The sequence below is a fragment of the Macrosteles quadrilineatus genome, unplaced genomic scaffold (assembly GCF_028750875.1).
Source record: "Macrosteles quadrilineatus isolate MER2022 unplaced genomic scaffold, UCM_ALF_1.0 Scaffold_9__3_contigs__length_116548681, whole genome shotgun sequence".
Classification (NCBI taxonomy): domain Eukaryota; kingdom Metazoa; phylum Arthropoda; class Insecta; order Hemiptera; family Cicadellidae; genus Macrosteles; species Macrosteles quadrilineatus.
This window is the reverse complement of record NW_026542602.1, coordinates 96,979,700-97,002,067: the sequence shown is the minus strand read 5'-3', so window position 1 is coordinate 97,002,067 and position 22,368 is coordinate 96,979,700. Positions and strand designations below refer to the sequence as shown.

Here is a 22,368-nt window from a genome sequence, read left to right as displayed (position 1 = left end):
AGCCCTTTAAATTCGGAATAAAATGGTACAAATCCCATATCTGTAAAAATTACGGTTCAAAAGTTATGGTCAAATATGTTATTTTCCCATAAAACCCCATAAAATAACAAAAAATAGGATTTTTGAAAAAAATCCGGTTTTGATTTAACATAGTATGTATTTATGTATTTACAGTTTTGATAGTTTTTTTTAATTTTTTAGAAATTTTTATTTTTAATGGGGATTTTCCCATAAAACCTCATAAAATAACGGAAAAATATGATTTTCCCAAAAATGGCCCAAACGATTTTGATAAAAAATTAGTATGTTATAGTCCTTTATATTCTGAACAAAATGGTACAAATCCCATTTCTGTAAAAGCTACGGTTCAAAAGTTATTGTAAATTATGTAATTTCCCCATAAAATAACAGAAAAATCAGATTTTCCAAAAAATGGCCCAACGATTTTGATAAAAATTTAGCATGTTATAGTCCTTTAAATTGTGAACAAAATTGTACAAATCCCATTTGCGTATATTTACTCTCACCACTTACATATGATAAAGGTTTTTGACAAACTTATGGGAGAAAGTATGTGTCAGAATGCTGATACCGTTTATTACTACTGTATAAGGAATTAGTTGAATTGACTTCTGAGTGTGTCATCTATTATGGAGAATACATTTTCAGGTACCTGTAGTATGATGTTGTTTTATTTGGATGGAAGGGAAATAACGCTTAATTTATATTAAACCTAATAAGAGTCCTTGTTGACTTAGAGCTGGCCTCAAATTTAAGGATTGTTGGTTCTATCTGCAGAGTATTAATTTAAAGGCTGATTTTTTGTTTTGCCCTCTAGCACTGGGGTTAGACATTAGAAACAGTAAGAAAACTAGAATATTAAAAATGAAATAAATTAAATAGTGGACAAGCATCTTGTTTGTGAAATCTTAGAGAAATTCAACTAGCGCGCAGGTCGTTTTCTAAGCGGCCGAACTATAGTAGATATTTAATGCAAGAGGAATTGGAAACATTTAAAAGAAAATTAGCTAAAAGTGAGGTGAGCAATGTAATGGAAGGAAAGAAGTAATTTGGAATTCATCAAACCAAAAGTTTCGTATTTAGAAACATTCAGAAGTAAAGCCTACAGTGGTATTTTCTTCACTAACATCTGAATGAAAATGGGGGATGAAAGACATTAAAGTAAATACTAATTTACTTTGGCAACAAGTAAACAAGCAAATAGTTTGGTTTAAAAAATGTTCGATGTTACTTATTTTAATCAGCTTTATATAGTCAATGGTATAATTAACAGAAAATGAGAAATAATAGGCCTAAACAAATCTAAGTAAACATTATTAATTTTCTTTTTGTCGTCAGAGAAACTAATCTATATTGAAAATGTAAAAAATTATCTCATAATTAAAAACAAGAGTGAAAATATTGTAATTTTCATCCATTCCTATGAAAACCAATCAATAACAATATGAGCCTAACTAAGTAACTTTAACATCATAATTGCGGGTCGACATGAAACATTAAACATGGAAGCTGCATTTATTTCAATGTTGTTATTCCCTGTCATATCAACACTCAAACGAGCAATTCTGTGTTCAAAGATCATAATGAGACAGAAACAGCACCATATTGGTGTGGAACTATAATATTCCTCTAAGTTGCATTGCTGGTCCATGAACCATGAAGAATAAAGATAAATGTACAAACATACGATTAAGTTCATATATTAAAATTGAAACAACTCGATATAATGTTTCAGTGGGATTAATTTGCAATATTTATCTAGCACTTGAGCTCTCCACCAATATAATATTCTTGTTTGTTTATCATACACTCAATATACTGACATAGGAGTTTGAAATAAACTGAATCGATATTAAAAGTAGACTATGTTATTAAATACCAGTACATCAGATAATGAACGTGTTTTTATTGTACAAGTTTAAAAAAAACTCTCAGCAGTCTTGTTTTCAAGAATACTAACATTCATTGTAATTGGATTGAACACTCAATAGCACCTTATTTTGTGAGTTTTGGACGTCTCAATTGTTGTTGGTGTTTAAGTTGTGTTCATTCAAAGCATTTTTTGTCAGCGAATACTTCCGAGGGTCACTTGGTTCAACACTAAAACAAGAATGTAGCTTGTTGGTTATTCCGTTATTCAAAACTAGATATAGATGTCCTTGATAGTTTGGATCCTGACTAAAGACACATCTCTTGACAAAGCTACAAGAACCATCTCTCTCTTAATCACCCTGCATTCAATTTTTTTTTTAATATTTACTCTAAGTGTGTCGCTAGCTGTGATAAGTGATCAATGAACAGTTTTTATTCAACCAATGTTATGTAATACAGTAGGTTGTTGTGTAGGTTGTACAGGTAGTTTACTTGGTTTGAGATATTACTTTATTTTTCAAAATGAAAGAAAATTAACTAGAATAAGGAAGAGCATCAAGTGAGGAATTGAAGATAAGGAGTAAACAGTAGAAGAGAAATAGATTGGATTGGAAGTGTATGCTAGAACTGCAGTACACATTTTCACTCCTATTAAGGAGGATAGAGTAAAAAAAGAGATTAAAAATGGAATCGATACAAGTCTTAATGATTCCAGTATCCAAAGCAATAAGGTAAATTGCCTGAATTATTTAGTGCATCTTTCTTTGCTAGATAGCAACTACAAGTTCAAACCAATAATTTACTAGACCAATCCAGGATAGTGTTATTCACCAACAAACATGATACCCTTCACATCCTTTGTCACGGTATTAGACAATCTACCCATTTCTGTCACGAAAATCGGAGGGGGTTCTAAAAGCAAATTTGAGAAATGGTTTTTCAAATTATGTCTTACTTGTTCTGCAATAGCCTTGTTCGAGTCTTATCTGGTGTTGGACATAATCTCCTTTGTGAGTATGGTTTCAAGTATTATCGGGATGTTAGCAAGGTTATGTTCCTTGAAGTATGTCTCAAAAGAGGAAAATCGTGTGACCCTAATAGACATTGGTCGGATTGATGAAATGTTTTTGGGTTTCCAACCTAAAACCGACTACAAAGCTTTTATTTCTGCAATGTTTTACATGTGGTTGGCACTGCAGAATTTCTTCATTTGCTTCTTCATCATCGGATTTGAGGTAAAAGTTGTAGAAGATTGTTTTTGTACAGTTCTAGCTTACAGTCTAATCTACCAACTGGCAGTGCTAAAATGCTTTGTGGCTAAAAGACTTGATTGTGTTAAAATCAAAGCGAGTTCAGAGTCGATTAACATCTCCTATTTTCATAGGTTGCTCGAAATAAATGAAAAAATGGACAATTTCTACTCTTTGATCGTAACAGTGGTGATGATTAAAAACTTCATTGATGTTTCAAAGTTCATGGCTCATATCTGGCAGGACTTGGGACTCCGATCAAACATGTTCAGATCTGGCCTAGAAATCTGCATTATGCTTCATGTCGCGATAGAAAACATGGGTTTCCTTTGGGTAGTGCACTGTTGTTCGTCTGTGAACGAGAAAATGGAATATATAAAGACTGAACTTGATCGAGAGATAAGTTGTTCACGCTTACCACTATCACAGAAACAACAAATGCAGGTCTTTATGCAGGAATTAGACCTCATGCCACAAACCTTTGACTGTTATGGATTATTTGACTTTGACTGTAGTTCGGTAACTGAGATGTTTGTTTTGTTTGTAACAGTTGGAATGGTATTCATCCAGTTTATGCGATTTAACGCCAGTGTGTTAAGTGATATATTGGAACCTCAATAACAATGCCCTTAATGATAGTCATTATCAAAAATCCTGGATTTAATATAACTCTTAATTACATGTTATTGTAACCCCTCATAGAAAGTCAACCTTATAGCAAGTATTACATTTTGATAATCCCCATGAGAGAATTGTTATTAAAGTTGCGCTGTATAAGACATTAAATCTGTTTAGTGGAAAAGATAAAAATTTTAACATGTTTTTAAAACTTGTCTGTATATATAAGAGGATTTAAAAATGAAGCCTAGTCCTCTATCAGACACAAACTGAATCCTACAGTGAAGAGTTAGCGTTGAAGGCAGAGTTCTATAGGTAGGGATAGAGTTGGAGATAGAGATAAGGGTTAGAGTTGGAGGGAGAGATAGGGGAAGAGTTGGAGGAGGTAGAAGTAAGGGTTAAAGTTGAAGGTAGAGTTTGAGGTAGGGATAGGGGTAGAGGTAAAGGTTAGCATTGGAGGTAGGGATAGAGGTAGATGTATGTGTATAATGCTTATAAAAACTGAGTAAGATGAACCAGGAGTACAAATAAATAAAACATAGGGTTTTAGAAAACATATTTATATACATGTTGAAAACAAAATTTGCTTACATAAAATAATGGACTCAAGAAACAGGGAAGTCCCTAAGGATACAAAATTATTATTTCTTGATTTCTTGTAAAAATTTGACATTGACTCCTAGCTTTGCTAATAAAATATTTCAAGCCCCAACTTAAATCATAAATAATATGTTTGATAAAAAACTAAACTTTGCTGGAGTTTCAAAATCAATATAATTAGGAAAAGATACTAGGCAATAATGGTAATAAAAAATAATTTAAGATAAGATAAAAAATTTAAATTTCATGGTATGCTATGGAGAGATATCAACTTATTGGCTCTATTAAAATGAGTTCATGAAAGTATTAATTTAACTACTCCCTGATGATATTTTGGAGTTTGTTTGAAACTTTATTTAGAATTTTGTTTGTTTATGGATTTACTTCAAATGCAGCAGGGACTATTATACCTTGTTAATTAACCCCCATATAAATCAATTTCCGGCTTAACAATGTAGTTCATTTGGTTTATATGTAATCATTTTCCTCAATAGCAATAAAGTTGATAGAAAGTTCAAGAACTTCTTTCAATCGGTAATTAATTTGTATAAGTTAAAATTGGTCCGTACACATCAATCTAAATAAAACACAGAGAAATAAGATACAGAGGAAACATTCAATGGTACAATAAGGTGGTGTCTAGCGCTAGTGCTCGTATCTAAGGCCTCATGACCTCATGAACTCCCTCTATCCCCCTTGCCATCATGTACTAAATGCTCACGATGGAGGAAGACCCTGTGTCCTGTGTGATAGGCATTTCTGCAAAGTGCTCACCGTTCAGGCTCTTCCTTGATTGTCACAAGTATATTTCCGCCCCAACATATCATAGCTGAAAGCGCACAGTTATACCATTAGCTTGCATCGTCTGAACCTTTTTTCTCTGTGATGAATACTAATTTCTATTTTATATAAATGCAAATCTCCCATCTAACATAAATTTTAGAACAGTAAAAACAACTTAGTTTGGAGCCAACTAGTTCTTCATCTTTTTATCTGGATAAGACTTTTGATTCCATTACTTGTTAAAAAGGAAAAAAAGTTAAGTTTCTTATTTACAAAAACCGCCAAGTTTCTTGAACAAAGAAGATAATTTCATCAAAGGTGAACCGCTACAGTATTCACTCTGGCATTCATCATGTTCTTCTCTTGGCGTTTCTTTTCTTCCTTGAATGCGCTACTGTTGATCTTTCTTTCTATTCTTCGCTCCTGTGAACAATGAAAACAGTTTTGAAAGATTGTAAATTATTAAGAACAAGTAGTCCCTGTGTTTTGTAACAGAGCATAAGCCTAGAAGTTCTTTTACCAATAGTAGATTCCAGCATACATTCTTTAGAGCTAATGTAATCATAAAACATATTAACGTAGGGCTTGAGACCACAAAAGATCTTACTATTCAGTTTTGGGCCAAAATGAGACTCATTTTGGTAAAGTGGAGTAGTTTTACAAGATACAAGTGTAATTTTAACAAATTGATACAATAACTACACGAGCTGAGAAAAAAGGTTTAAAAGAAACATGCTTGCCTATTAGTAGATGTTCCTGACAAATGATTAACAGCTGATCTTAATCTGTAACAAAGCTACACAGTTCATCTCACACCATTGTACATCACCTTGCATTGATGTTCAGCATAAAACACTCAATCTAGTGTGGGTTGCTGTCTCAAATAATTGTTAGTTGTTTTACCGTACTGTCCAATATTCACTGCAGACACTGACCTTTCGGTACTGTTTAAGCGCAGTTTTCCTCTGTTTCTTCTCCTCTGGAGTCTCGTCCTTGTTGCGTATGGAGAGTGTAGACAGTGCCGAGATGACAGACCCCGGACCACTTTTACCCCCCTCTCCCCCCAGTCTGGCTAGGTTCTTGGCTGTCAGTCTGTCGTCTGCTACAGGCATCCCTGTGCGGCTGCTGATCTTTATTTTACTAACCTGAAAGAAAATTGGAAAGTTAATGCTTACCATCAATTTTCCAATCTAGAACAAGAAAATTCATCCCAATGACAAACTTGTATTTGGTTTAAGAATAAAAACTTTTAGTTAAATTCAACTGCCAACAGAGTGTGCTGATGTCATTCATTTGACTGATTTCTGTTAATTACGGGAACTGCTTAACCAAGTTAACTGACAGGAAACTTGTTGATAAATTTAACTTTTTTTGTCACATATAAACTCCACTTGTTTGATCTTTTAGTAAGGGGTGGACATCTTATGGATGGTTTGGTATGTTTATCACAGTTAGTATAAAAAAGGAGTTAAAAGTGAATCTTCTTAAACAGAAGCGCACTCTGTAAATGGCTCACTCAAATTCAAATATGTCCTTTTTAAATAATAAAATTGGTTACGCCTACAATTTAGAAGGGATGTCTGATTCAGTATTTAAAAGTAAATGGTTCATCAGAAATAAGCATTGTGCCTAATGACGAATAAGCAAAAACATTATGCCACACCCATGTCTTTCTAATGTAACGTCTCAAACAGCAAACAGCAAAAAAATTGTAAGCCTATTTTAATGATGGATCCAATCTAAATCTCGATTCTCAACTCCACCATATCTAGAGAAAAGATTCAAGTTTAAGATTTAATGGATTTTGATGGGAATCACTGCAATAGCGGTAAGAAATGTGGTTGTCGCAATGGCATGAGATGATCAAAACATTGCTAGGGTTATACTTCAAGATTTAAAATTGATTCAAAATGAAGTATAAATAGCAGAGACAGAAACCTACAAGGAAATTTTGACCATATCATATAAAAATTGTACTTGAATTAGAGATTCAAGACAAAATTGTTAAGATTTCGGTTTTGACATAGTATTCTTGAATCATACTACCACTAAAGCTTATGAATGAACGTACTCACTTTAGGCTCAGTAATGAGTTTAGGATGATTATAGATGTTTGAGTATGTTGAGAGGATTGACTCACAGTCCCATTTCTCTTTCTCTTCTATCAGAACGAATCTTTCATCCTCTAGGCTAGACGTATCTGAATCTGACAAGAGTACGTTGTTACCTTCTGGATCTGGTACCTGAAATGAACAATGACAAGACATTCTGTTAAGTAAAATCATAGCAAATAAATTTTATTGGAGAGTACACCATTATGGTCTATTTAACACCTTGGGTCAAAATATCATTTGTAAAACTATAGTTCGTGTCAATCAGGATAGAAAGTGGGAAGGACGAGAGAAAGGCTCTTCACAACAAGAGAGTCACAACACTGCTCACTGCTGTAGTTGACACAATCTTTAACCAATGGTAATCCCCCTAACTCAGTGGTAAGATCAAATACTTGACATACAGTCGGGACCACGTAAGTTTGTAGTTGATGGAGGAGCCTATTTACCATATGGTTTTGGATGAACCAATGAGAACCGTGCGGTGTTGCCAAATCTAATAATACCAGCTGATTTGAAAATATTGCTTAGTATATTTTAATTAGTGTTGTCAACGGGCGATGTGGCAACGTCGCACTAGCCTTGCCTTGTGATTGGCTGCCACCAACTGCAAACTTACGTGGTCCCGACTTTAGGTCCAACCTTCAATCTTTAATAGGATTTCAATTCCCATCCTAAGCCAAGGCACAATATCCAAGGAATGTACAATAAAAATGAGGGTTGTCTGTAAATTAAGGTTTGCATCAAACTCTCGTTGCAACTAAGCAAGCTGGTTCAAATCCAACCACTGCATGCTGTGTGACGCTGTGGGACCCAGTCCCACCTCCCCTTGTCGAACAGTTAATCTCTTCATAGTAGTCTAGTGAGGGAAACAAAACCACGATTCCATCAAGTGTGAATCATCTTCTGTGATTAGGTCTCAGTGGGAAGGGTCTACTTACGGATAATAATAATTGCCAGTAATCATACATATTTTAGAAAGTCGTAAACATTGTACGAGGATGGTGTGGTAGCGAATGTTCATTCATTTTAGTATTTGGTGTCTGCGAGCCAGTACTTTTTGCTTCAGGTCAGGTGGGGGTCAGGTTTAAATAAAAATTCAGCTAATATAATTAACTTTTTTAGTAGGGCTCACCATAAATTTAAAATTGTATTAGGTAACTTTTATTACTTTTTATAAGAAATTATTTGTGGTATTACAATTGATCTTGAAACAATATTGCATCCCCTATATCGCAATAGACTTGAATGTCTTTGAAGGTCACAACGAATTCGAGAACATCTTCTATAACATTGGCAAAATCGTGAACGTCTAACATAATTATGACAAATCGTAAACCATTTTGACTCCTAGAAGTGGTCCATAAAAATCAGTTTTCGTAACATCGTTTACGTGGATGTTAAACTTTAACCAGGTAATTGGACCTATATATTTAGTTTTAAGTGTATACGGTAACTATATTACCATATTAAAGTTTAGATCTTTCTGAAGAGATTGGTTTTTATTTTAATGTTCTATGATTAGTAGGTATTTAATATAATGCACAGCTCTGAAATAGCTGAATACGGGCATTCGACTAACAAAAAAATGGCCGCCATACAGTAGAAAAATAAAATAATTATGTTTTTGTACTTCTAATAATGTGTACTTTCAACTCAAGGAAAAAAATATCAAAAAATTTTAAAGTCTTGAAGCAACCATCTTTAGACCACTTGAAATGGATTGACCCTTGGAGGAACTTGTGGTCACGGTGAATCTGAGAACATCTTCTACGTTCACAGCAAGATCGTAAACATCTTCTGCAGTCATCCATAAAGTAAGAACATATTCACGGTAGAACTATTAAAATTTGTTGCAGTCACTATGAAAAAAAAAACCGAGAACATCTTCTAGTCTCGGCAAAATATTCTGCAGTTAGAGTGAAATGAAGAACATCCAAGGGGCCAATTGTAAATAAATCTGTGAGATTACGGCAACATAATTTTTTTTTTACTCCCATGAACATGACAAACCAGTGAACATCACCCACAATCAGGACAAAATCATAATTTTATATCGCACATCTTTGCAGACGCTTTCTCTGAGGCAAAAATATAAACTTGACTTTATTGACCTAACCTAACCTTGGCCAGACAATATTTTCCATCCCGAACTGAAGCCTCACCTGAAACAAAAATATCAGGGACCCACAGACCCTTAATAGTGATTTAAAACTTTGCTTGCTAACCAAAAAGTGTAAGGGGTTTTAGTTTTACAGTCCTCGATAGTCTTAGCGACGTCTCTTTGTCAGTTATCTCTTCCTCAGTCACACCAAAGCCCGCACAAAAAAAACTATTTATTGTCACTGACTCAATTAAATCTGAAGTATAGTCGCAGCTTATATATACACTGTGCTAGACATTCTAAGAATATTTACAATTAGGCCTACCTCCTAACTCTCCATCCACCCATTAGCCACATTAACTACGTTCACAAATATGTCTCTATTCATGTTCCTCAACTGGAAATGGATTTCAATAGGGATTGATGCCTTGGACCATAGAAATATCAGTGATGGCAACATACTTCGTGTTGGACGGTGCATTCATATTCTCTCACATTGTTATTGGCTACTATTTTATACTATTCGTTGGCAAAGGGGTCGGGTCTGCTTAGAATAGTAGAGGGAGAGGTAAAAACAACGGCTCTGGTGTCAAGATTTGAAATAGCTCACATGAGTGTGGCTGGAAGTCATTGGATACCTCAATTTATGCACAGCCTTCATAGTAACAGTTCAAGTCTCCTTGCTTGGGTTGACCTTATAAGCCATGTGTGACTAGAAGTAGTAGATTACTTGAAGAAATTAGGTTAAATTTGGGAATTTAGCAAATTTCCCTATAGTGATGAAGCTATTATTACTGTGGTTACAGTAAAACCTACAACTCACAAAGTCTGTTGGAACAGGTTTGCTGCAACAGGGTTATTATGATAAGGTATTGATTGAACACTGCATTGATCTTACTTTAGAACGTGTGTCAAACTCTTCTTCAGCCAGCCGCAGCACCATGTCATCAGCTGGATTTATTTCACCTTCGATCTCTTCACAGTCCAAAGCTCCTATCTCATTTTCATCATACTCAGCAAACATCTGAAACATTTTAACTCATTAGTTGTTATGTCAGTTTTAGTCTTGCTACATCTACTGTACTGCAATTTTTTTCTTATGATTAAAAATACAAGAATAAACTTTGTTGGGGAAAAGATTTTTAAACAGAGTGGTGGCATTAAAAATAACATGGGGTTTCAAAATTATGTTTATGGTTTGGAATGGTATAGCATTTTTTTTTGTGAGGGGATCAGAGGCAAAAACCCCATGGTTTTTTTTTATTAATAAGGCATCCAAAATATAGCCTACAATTAGTTGTAGGCCTACATGAGTAGTTGTTATTTATTTGCCAATTTGTAACACCCTCTCTGACCAGTGACAGGAATTCTGTATATCCTTCTTCTGGAGCGTAAATATGTGTAGATTTATTATTTTGGGAACGATTGCTGAGATAAGGTTTAAGGTGAGAAAACAATCACACATTACTGTCACTCAACCACTTACACATTTTTTATATTTTTCTGTGAAAGGAGCTAGACCAAGTCTTACTGGCATACACATTTCATGCAATGTTGTCAGTATGATTTAGGTTTTCATCTATGTGTAGCCCTAAAAACTTCAAATTTGTTTACAGGACACAACAACAACAATTTGTCAATCTAAACGTCCTATTGTTTAGAGCAGTATTCCACCATTATTCCTGATATAGCCTACAACACCACAAGAAAAACATAATTATTTTTTTTATACGGTACCACTTTGTCACTATTAAGTAGAATTTGAAAAAAAATATTATGAAGGTCATATGCTATTTTGTTAACTCTGGTATTAACAAAGAATTCAGAAACTTGAATATAATTAGATATAAATATGCTTATAATCATGTACGAGCCTTGATAATTTCTGAAAAATGGCAGCAAGCTTTCCTTGGAGGGATATTTATTCAATTTAGCACCAGATGCAAGACTTTTTTGCTCATCTATACTTATTTAATACGCAAGCAGGTTTTTTGTGACAATTACTCCTCCGAAACTACTGAACCGATTGAGATGTTTTTGGTGTCATTGGAAAGAGCGTAACGTGAAGTTGTGCAGGAAACTTTCTTTTTAGGGAAATAATTAGAGAGTGAGGCCCTGGAGCCCTTTAAAGTTTTGTATTTCTCCATAAGATTAACATGGGAACCACAATTGTTATGAAACTCCAGCTGTTGTCAGAAATTAAAAGTGAGAAGAAGAACATATGTTAATTGTACACAGTCAATAAGTTTGCTAATTTAACAGTTATTTGCTTCAAACATTTACTTGGTTGAAATTAAATAGTTACTATTTGAATTAGGGATGGACGGGTCCCGAAATTTCGGGAATTTTTCGGGAAAAAAATATTCCCGATTATCGGGACGGGATTACATTTGATTCGGGAATTTTTCGGGACGGGATTTGGTCCGATCGTCGGCGATTTTACCGCTTCGCGAGTGCCGATGACGCCGCTATTGCGAGCGATAGGTCCGCGAACGCAGGAGACGAAGTCATTTCGACAATCGCGCCGTGACCACGGAGTCCTACCGACGATCGCGCCGTGACCACGAGTCATACCGACGATCGCGCCGTGACCGCGAGTCATACCGACGATCACGCCATGACCGCGAGTCATCCCGACGATCGTGCCGTGACCGCGGAGTCCTACCGACGATCGCGCCATGACCGCGGAGTCCTACCGACGATCGCGCCGTGACCGCGGAGTCATGCCAACGATCGCACCGTGACCGTGAGTCATACTGTCGATCATGCCGTGACTGCGAGTCATACCGACGATCGCGCCGTGACAGCGGAGTCATGCCGACGATCGCGCCGTGACCGTGGAGTCATGCCGACGATCGCGCCGTGACCGAGGAGTCATGCCGACGATCGCGCCGTGACCACGAGTCATACCGACGATCGCGCCGTGACCGCGAGTCATACCGACGATCACGCCATGACCGCGAGTCATCCCGACGATCGTGCCGTGACCGCGGAGTCCTACCGACGATCGCGCCATGACCGCGGAGTCCTACCGACGATCGCGCCGTGACCGCGGAGTCATGCCAACGATCGCACCGTGACCGTGAGTCATACTGTCGATCATGCCGTGACTGCGAGTCATACCGACGATCGCGCCGTGACAGCGGAGTCATGCCGACGATCGCGCCGTGACCGTGGAGTCATGCCGACGATCGCGCCGTGACCGAGGAGTCATGCCGACGATCGCGCCGTGACCGTGGAGTCATGCCGACGATCGCGCCGTGACCGAGGAGTCATGCCGACGATCGCACCGTGACCGTGGAGTCATGCCGACGATCGCACCGTGACCGTGGAGTCATGCCGACGATCGCGCCGTGACCGCGGAGTCATGCCGACGATCGCGCCGTGACCGCGGAGTCATGCCGACGATCGCGCCGTGACCGCGAGTCATACTGTCGATCATGCCGTGACCGCGAGTCATACCGACGATCATCCCGTGACCGCGAGTCATACCGACGATCGCACCGTGACCGTGAGTCACAAGTTTCTATAGGTACCTGTATATTGTTACCCATTTTTTTGGTTTTTTATAGATCAGTACCACAAACGGTAAAAATTGATTTTGTATGTCTTTTTTTGGTAACTGCAATACTCAAGACTTTCTTTTTATGCACAGAAAAAATCCCGTCCCGTCCCGTCCCGAAAATCGGGAAGGAAATAAAAATCCCGTCCCGTCCCGTCCCGAACTAAAAATTCAATCCCGTCCATCTCTAATTTGAATTTGGGTTGGCGTAAATATTACAATGGAAAAAAAACGAGATAGCCTGGATAAATTATATTTTAAAAGATATTTACAAGAAATTTTGATTATATCGGTCTGTTATACATCTTCAGTATTTCCATAATATTTGAGTCGAATCTTATAAAGTCATAAGAAATTATGACTGTTATTCGTTTTAAAATAACTACTTAGCAATTGCTCGAATTCGAGCAACATGGACACTAGTATAAATTTAAAGTGCTAAGTAAGTTACTATGTTAAACTAATGAAATTACTTTTTCTTCGATCATGCGTCTTTATTATTTTACACAGTTGTCATTAACTATTACAACCAAACAATCCTAAAATGTAATACTCATACTTATGTCGTCATCATGTACCACCACAATGGTTTAAGCATACTACAGGTTGGGAAACATTGGCTTAGAGGAAGAAGATTAGTTCAGGTCAACCAACCTTCTCGAACCGATCGTCCAGCAGTGTAAGTTGGTCGTTACGAGGCACGACTGAACTGGACATAGAAAACTCGGTAAACCTTGACTTGGTCTCTTCTTGGCGGAAGGAGCCGAGAGTATCGTCCGACTCTTTACTGCGACCTCCCACCGTACTGACGCTACCTTCATCTTCACTGAGGTCGTCGGAGTCTATGTACTCATCATCATCTCCTTCATCCTCAGAACTGAAAAAAGTGTGCGAGTTAAATAACACTTAATTATAATCAGTAAAAAGAAGGAGTAACTATGGGGTTTTATGGGGCTAATCCCAAAAACATGCATAGCTGTTGAACTGGAATTTTTACAGCACTGTGGATTGTGCCATGTTGTTCGGAGTTAAAAGTACAACAACATAATAAGTTTTCATTAAAAAGTTTAAGAGGTCTTTGTAAAAATATGTTTTTTGGGGTTTTTATTAAGCGATCCACATAAAAAAATTAAAAATTTCATGTTTTTGGCCTCTGGACAAAAATTGATTTAACATTAACATACCTTCATCAAACACAATTAAAATTGCACAATTTTTGGCTTATATGTTTTGTTGCAAAGACAACATTTTCAAAGCTTGCAACTTGTCCAAACAAAATTAAAAGGAACACAAGATGAATATAAAAACGGTATGAATACACAAACATTTTGATAGCGCTGTCACTGAATCGCTCGGCGCAGGGTTGGTAGCAGACTGGAGGACATCATATTGTCATCTCCTCTCCATCCCTTATCATTGATGTTATCACAGCTTCGGTCAGCTGATTTTAATATAGAATTGTATTGAAGATCGAGGGAGAACGGAACGGTAGCTTTTTTTTTTGTTGATGGTGTGGGGCTTACTCTATTCATCATTGTAAATTTTATAAATCCCAAACACCTCAAGGCGTGTGAGCTAGCTATCTTTCCAATAGACGTGTAAAATTTCTTAACTATCGTCTATTGTGGTAGCTCATTGACTGATTTAAGTGAACCAGGTTAAGGCAATGGCTGATTCCCGATTAGAAATTTTTGGAGTTGGTCTATGTTTCATGTAACGGGTTTCAAATGCCCGGCCTTTCGGCCTATATATTTGCGTGGACAATCTAGACAATTAAAAATCTTGCAAACACCAGTCTTGTTTATTTTATTTTTGGTTCCTCTATTGTTAGTTGTGCAAAATATTTCTAGTGTGGTTGGTTGTTCGGAACGTAAAATTTATGCCTTAGTTATTTAATTCTTTTATTTTAATCCGAGTTGCAAGCTTTGAAAATTTTGTCTTCGCAACAAACATATAAGCTATTAAGCAATTCTAATTGTTGGACTATTAATTAGATGGAGGAACGTAAAACATATATTTAACTAGACTAGTGATCGTCCTGTGGTCGAAACTCGACCAAAAATATAATGTACAGACTTCTCTATTTTCTCCCCACACTGTAAATAAAACATGTGATTGGAATTTCTTCCATTTGTTTTGATTTTCTGTTTACATTTTGTTGTTATTTCGTCACCATCATGGCAACCCATATGGTCCATGTTAATTTTTTGAAGTTTTCAAATTAATTTTTTGTGCTTATTTGTTAGCCTACTTTAACTTTTAAAGGCATTCTGCACATATACAGGAAAATATCTTTCCAACAGTATGCGTAGATTTTCCCTGCGATGCACACGAGCTGAGAAAAAAGGTTTTAAAGAAACATGCTTGCCTATTAATATATAGATAGATAAGAATACTAAAAAAAATATTAAAAAAGGAGGCCTGGAGGTATTTGTTTAGTTCCTACTTAGTTACCAAATTTCATCAAAACGGATCACAAGTGTAGCCTGTAGTTTTGTACACATCCATACACATATATCACTTAAAACAAATAAGGGTTAGGGCAGGGCGGCCCAAAACAAAATTTTTTCACCTAAAACTGCAACTAAAAAAATGTTGACAAAAACAATACTTTCTCCATATATACTATGTATAGGCGGAGAAAGTAAAAATTTATACTGAATTTGGACCGGAGTGTCTGTCAAGCAATTTACACTTGGCCTAAATGAATATTCCTGTTCATCCAGCACTGTACAGATGCTGTACAAATTTATTGTTCAGTATGAAACAATAATTAAATAGTTTTCCACTTCACTTGGAACAAGTTTTATAGTAACATATTCATTAGTTTTAGTAGGCTATAAACTTTTGACTGTTTGTGCATTTTTATAACCTGGACAAGAGTCCAATCATAGGGGTGTCTTTAAAGAGAGGAGCCTATGGTAATAAAAATCAAATTATATAAAAAAATAATTAAATACCTATTACAAATTGTTTTACTTTTTAGTTACCATATTTTACTGAAAAATTTCTATGGGGACAATTTAAGATTAAATGACTATAGGCCTACATTTATCAAGTTTTAGGGAAAAGGACTTAGGCCTAGTTACTTTTTTATGTCATCAAAACATACACAAAGTGTGTAAAAACTTAAAAGAAAAATTTGTAATCCTTAATTAAAACTTACTACTCATCTCCAGAGGCATTTGCTTTTAAAATAAAGTCATCTTCCAGTTGGTTTTCAGGGTCCTCAAAGTCAAAATCTTCGTCCATTGCAGCAACTATGTCGGGGTCTAAATCCAAACGGAGTCCTGAAAACGTTTTGAGTCAATTAAGAATGAAGGGCTACGATTAGCCTATTTCTTTGCCCAGAAACATTTATCAAGAGCTCAATAACAGCTGGGTCCAGTTTTGAACCGTGAAGCCCTAACAAACTTTCCAAAACTATCAACCTTCTGTTTATCACGTAAGCATTAAGTATCAATCAGCATAAAGTAAATCACTCAGTTACATTCATAAACAATAAAAAGGGTTTTTTATTAATTTACGCCAAGACAAAGATATGTTAAATTGATTACCTGATTGAGGTGCTGCTTTGTTTAGTAGTCCTACATCTTCTTGTACCTCGGAAGCAAAAACTGATGATGGCAATTTGATTTTGTTTTCCTGAAATGAGTGAGAAATCAATCGCTATGAGTGACTGTAAAAGAACGTTGAGATTTTGATAATCTACACACACAAAAATCCAATTTGATCTTTGCACCTTATGTCTAACACTTGAGCCCCAGGAGTGATTCAATGATTGGTACAGTAGGACCTCAATAACTTGAACCTTGATACAGTAAAACCCCTTATCCGGCCTACATGGGACTAAGCCCCTGGCTGGATAAAATTTTAGCTGGATTAACCAACCTATTATTAAAACAATAATTTGTATCTAATGACAACTTGTGATCGGTTAAAAGTAGTGTTTGAGTCTCTTTTAGCGAATTTCCCATATAGGGAATAAGCTATTACCATAGTACTCATGGTAAGACCTGGACGCGGGACCGATTTTTTTTTTCGTTTTGAGGTCCCAAGAGGCCAAAAACACCATCCGTTAAAATTCATATATATATATATTTATATATTTATACATATATATATATTATATATATATATGTGTGTCCGTTAGCACGATAACTCGAGCAAAAATGATCCGATTTTGATGAAATTTGGTACAAACGTGTAAACGTACGTTTATTAGAACGAGTTCGCGATCCAGCATGATCGGACCATGGGAACGGGGGTTTACGGGGGGTTTTATGGGGTAAAAATAGGTTTTTCCCATTTTTGACCCAAAAAACATAAAATTTAGCAATTTCTTTCCAAATCATTTTGTAGAGCTTAAAAAAACAAATAATTTAGTATATTCAAGCGTTATTATACGCCTAATGATTACGGAGAAAATTCCAAAAAATTGTAAATTTAAAATTCCAATGTTATTCTTATGGAGAATAAGTAAACTGCTGTAGTTTGCTTGTTTATGAACATATTTTGATCAAATTTGGAAAATGTTTTTATTTCTTACTAACTATTAACATTTTACAAAAAAAAAAACAGTTTTACCCTCCCTGATGCAGCAAACCTAAGTACTTGTTAAACTAATTCTATTTAAATAGGGAATAAATGTTATATTTTTAAGTAGACATTTCAGTGTAAATCTAATCAGTCAAATGGAAATTCGCTTAGTCTGCAGGTTTGCTGCGGCGGGGGTATTTTAAATCTACTAGCTCAACTGAGTAGTGAACCCGCTAAAAATGTATATTAACAGGAAACAGATAAACTGTGAGAACGTTCAAATCATGAAGACTACGTGTACAGCAGTGGGAAATATATTTGGCATTGATTCCGGGAAGTGGCTGGATAAACCGAGGATCAGAAATTCGAGGGCCGGTTGTTAGGGGTTCTAGGATCTCGAATTCCTTGATATCTCAAATTGTTCACACCTTGACATCCCCATTAATCACAATGTAAAAAGTACCTCTATAAGTTGAAGGTTTTAAATGTTGAAACCCAAAAAGTAGAATTTTTACGGAATGAACCTCTATAACTCGACGATGTTCCATTATAAGTCAATGTTCACAGGATGTGCCTCAATAGCTTGAAGTTTTGCCGTACAGTGCAAGTCAGCTGTGTTTTGATTCCTGGCAAGACATGAAAATCCAAATTCATTTGTTTGTTTGGCAATGACTTTTGGCTAGTAATGAAGTCTACCAGTCAAAAGAAGAAATGTAATTATAGTGGACAATGGTTTAACGTAAAAAGGTTAAATCACCAGGGAATTTGAAATTCCACTAACACTTTATTGATGATTTTGAAAAACTGGGGAAAGCAAGAGGATGAAGCTGGATTGATCAATATGAAAAGATATGTAAGAACGGTGAGTTTAAAGATGTGGACATGTTTAACGTGGTTTTATAATTGTCGATAACAACATTCCGAAGTCAAAGCTGACTTAGCAAGAGAAGGTAATTCAGCACCGGTATGCCATTTGTGTGCATGATAATTTTATTTAGCTATAGCTTGAGCTCGATTTATTAAGGTTATGAGGCTTGAAACAGAAAAGATAGGCGCAATGTATGGAACAACTAACTCACAGAAAATCCACCCAGTTAACTTAAACTTATGTTCAATTTAAGGTAATAAACCGTTAAGCCATCATTTTAGGTACGGTAGGTTTTTTGTATTGAGCAAACCCCTTAAGAGTTACCACCAAACCTAATCCAGACAAGATTCTAACTCTTGATACACGGTGCTGTCAACTAAATGTGTGTGTGTTGAGGCTAGGGAGTCATCACCACAGACCAAGCCATTTTTAGACACAATGATCCGCGATAACAATAGGCCAAGGCATCTACAGATAAACACAAAGCACAATTGTGGTATCGAGATTTCCAGCCGTGTTTGTTGGGTTAGCCCAACTTACTCATATAATATAGGCCTAGGTAGCCTACTGGCAGATTTTTGTAAATGTTTGGTCAGATCTATGAACGATATAGCAGTCTTTGGGGCTTCAAGGATTAAAAACTCTGTTTTACATCTCATTAAAAAAATGCAAAAAGAATGGAAGTAAAAATATATTCAAAACAATCAAGCCTAGATTATTTTGGTCTTAGGTGGGCCTATATTTTTATTTGACATCATTCCAGGAAACAGGAATTGCTCTTTCCGATATGATTTTTTTATGAGCACTTTCAAGCTTTTATGGTCCAGCCTATAAAAGCCTAATTGTAATTAAATTGCTCCTGGCCAAATCAAAAAACAACAATTTTAGGCTTTTAATCAATTAAAGGGATCTTATAAAATAGGAAAAAGAAGTTAATTTAATTGGATTTCAGCCTCCTGGTCATATTTTAGTTGATACCTTCTAGTTTGCCTTATGCATAAAAAAATATTCATACAGATTTTTAGAAGGATAGGGCTAAAAGGTATGTTGTTTAATGGTCTTACCTTTTGTGGCTTTTCTCTTTCTGGTGTTTCTTCCCAATGTGCAACCATTGAGTCGTTCTCCCGCAAGTGTTGGAGGTAGTCATAATCATCGTCAAAATAGATTCCATACTTCATCTCTTCCTCTTTTTGTTTTTTCGATTTACTCTAAAATCAAAATTGTTTGTAATGAAAACTTTAGTTAGTTAAAAAAAATTTGTTAAGTAAAAATGCAACAATTTTAATGTTTATCAACTGAAAAGATAAGTCCCAATTAAGCTAGCATTTCTAAAATTTAAGAGTGGAAATGGCCTCACAAAGTCATATTAAGCTATTGTTTCATGGATAAAAATAGCTAAAAAATTTTCCATCATAATAGTTTAAGGGAGAAATGATCACAAAAGAATATACAGAAAATGGCCTGATGCTAAAAAAATGACAACAACAACAAGAAGAGAAAAAATGTTTTAGTGCACAACATCCCTGAGAAAATGCGTCCTGATAAAGAATCAAGAATTTCTCATCACAAGGACTTGGGGAGAAAACTTATTTAGACAGTACCTAACTGGACATTGAAAGCAATTAATGATATTGTCTTCCCTATAGCCTTTGTGGTATTAAGCTTCTAAGGCTGGGCAAACCAAACAAAACCAGGCTGTGACCTATTATTAAAGTCATAGGCTACTCTGCACGCAATATCCTAACTAATGAAACAGCTGCAGGCCCGTTTTTGACTCTGCCACTGCCAGCTCCCTAGGCACAACTAATAGTAGCACCCTTTTGCAATATATAACAGGGTGTCCACCAACCGGGAAAACCAGGAGCTATGTGTAAGTTTTTAACACGTTGACTGCGCGCGCCGACAAAAGTCGGCACCAGACCAACAGAAATATATTGAGTCAGTGTGAGCTTAACCTCAGACGTTATAATCGTTGCCAGCCTGCCAGCTTAGAATGCGAGCTTTACTTTGGTGTAGGTTGGTACTAAAATTTCCCGTAAAAGCCTGTCTGGCAATGCTTTTGTCCCGGTTTCGGGGATTTTTTCTCTTCAACTTTATACTTTATACTTTCTTATGAAATGGCGACCATACAATGTAGGTATTTTAAGCCAAGTATGAATGGAGATGAGTGTAAGATGAGTGGCGCGATCTTGTAGTCTTGTTAGTGACTATGGCCGACATTCCTTAGACACAGCTCACATTACAAAGACACTGGATACGGATCCGTGCAGTGCTGCTACCTTTGGGTGTTTCAGTGAACTACATCCACTCTCGGGGTAACGCAGAACAGTCACCACTGCTCTTTTGTGATTCGTCAGACTGAAATATTTGAATGCCAATTGCGTTCGCTGATTCAGTTGCGCGCCGGGGCTTCGCCCACCACTGGGGAGCGCCTGTATAGTCGGCGCGCGCAGTCAACATGTTAAACTGGGAAATATTGGTGAATTTTGTATGTCTGCCTAGAATTTTCAATTTACCGCGATCTCGCATGACAACAGTGACGTTTCCATGACCACAGGAGACGATAATACACTTGAGTCCTGCTAATCCAAACGTCCGCTTAATCCTAACACAAAAAGTGTTTGTGATACTTAAGCTTCAGCCTCATATTTGGGTTAAAATACACACCTAGACCTAGGGGGCGTCTCCGTCTCAATAATTGATGGTTGAATTGCTTAAATTCACTGAGCCATTTTCTTCTAAGTTAAGTTAGTCGTCAATGCTGACATTGCATTCAAAGATGACAACAGAAGGTAAAGGGAAAGGACTCCCTATGCGATCTGGAAGGGTCTCAATGGTCGTACCAAGAAGGGCAAGAAGAATCTTACTAAACTTACAACATATTGAAATAATGCTGTAAAATATCCCAGGCTAGAACCTATGGCATCCTAAAATGTGAGAGGTAACTAAGGATGTTTTATAAAATTGCGAATCCCCTACTGGCTTTTTATTCTGACACTATCTACATTTGGAAAAATTAGAGACCCGCTGATACCTGTTCTAGCCACAACCTTGTTATTGTAGCCTACATAATAAGCCATATTTTTTCACTCTCATAACTTACCTGAGAGGAAGGTGCAGCCAAAAGTACTCTTTGAGGTGCACTGTCATCAGCAGCCAACGGATCTTGTTGACTGCGGTGAACCAGGTGAAACGTAACAGCATTCTTCTTGTCAATCCACTTCTTCTTGGTTTTCGGCTGTGGAAAATATGTTAAGTTTCATTAATTCTAATGGACGATAATTGGGCAAAAGCCTAAACTTTTTAGTAAGTTAGGCTACTATGCATGGTGGAATAGTTAACTTCAACATGATATTTAAGTTAGATAAACTTTTTTCTGCAAACAATTTAAGATCAAGTTAATGCAACAATTAGTAGGCTATGCCTAGAATTGGACAGTATATGCATTGGCATTACTTATTTGGTAATATCAAACTATTTTTTTTAATAACTTCATGATGGCAAAATAAAAAGTAAACTCATATTATTATTCCCTATTTTTGATTGCAGTCCTAACCTCAAACTAAACGTGGTTGTTGTAGCCCACTAATCTATACTTTTATTTCTAGCTCCATCATGTACGTTAACCAATAACTATAATAATACAGAATTACTGACCATTGTACTTGAAGTGATATATAAAAAATTAAGACGAAATAAACTGAGTCAGGCACGAGAAAAGGAGGGATAGAGTAGAGAATAAGGGAAGAGGGATTCACTTGGACTTCTCGACTTCTGACTTGACACTTGGACTTGACTTTTGTTTTGACTTGACTGACTGCTGAGTGCTGACACTGACTCCAGTCCACTTCTCCACTACTGACAGTCGTTCGTAGTTATACTTCTTTTCTTTCTTTATCGAAAAAAAAACATTCGTTCACCGTTCAGTGCTCTTCGCAGTGATTACGACCGGGCCCATCTATATAAATAAAATTAGAGTTTTGTCTGTACATTGCTCAGAATTATATATTTTTAGGTTATTTTTACGTCTTATACATTAA

At 36.3% G+C, this 22,368-nt stretch overlaps 1 protein-coding gene across 1 annotated transcript; it reads right to left on the bottom strand.

Annotated features, from left to right (window-relative positions):
• Positions 1-4,326: 4,326 nt before the first annotated feature.
• On the bottom strand, positions 4,327-22,100 carry LOC129004366 (protein LTV1 homolog). Its single transcript, XM_054432933.1, has 10 exons — positions 21,986-22,100; positions 21,432-21,566; positions 19,393-19,536; positions 16,479-16,566; positions 16,088-16,211; positions 13,576-13,798; positions 10,258-10,383; positions 7,220-7,387; positions 6,080-6,289; positions 4,327-5,567 (listed from the first exon to the last, which is right to left on the bottom strand). Exons 1-10 carry the CDS (start codon positions 21,986-21,988, stop codon positions 5,457-5,459), a joined length of 1,332 nt encoding a protein of 443 aa, XP_054288908.1. The 5' UTR covers positions 21,989-22,100; the 3' UTR covers positions 4,327-5,456.
• Between the last annotated feature and the right edge of the window lie 268 nt (positions 22,101-22,368).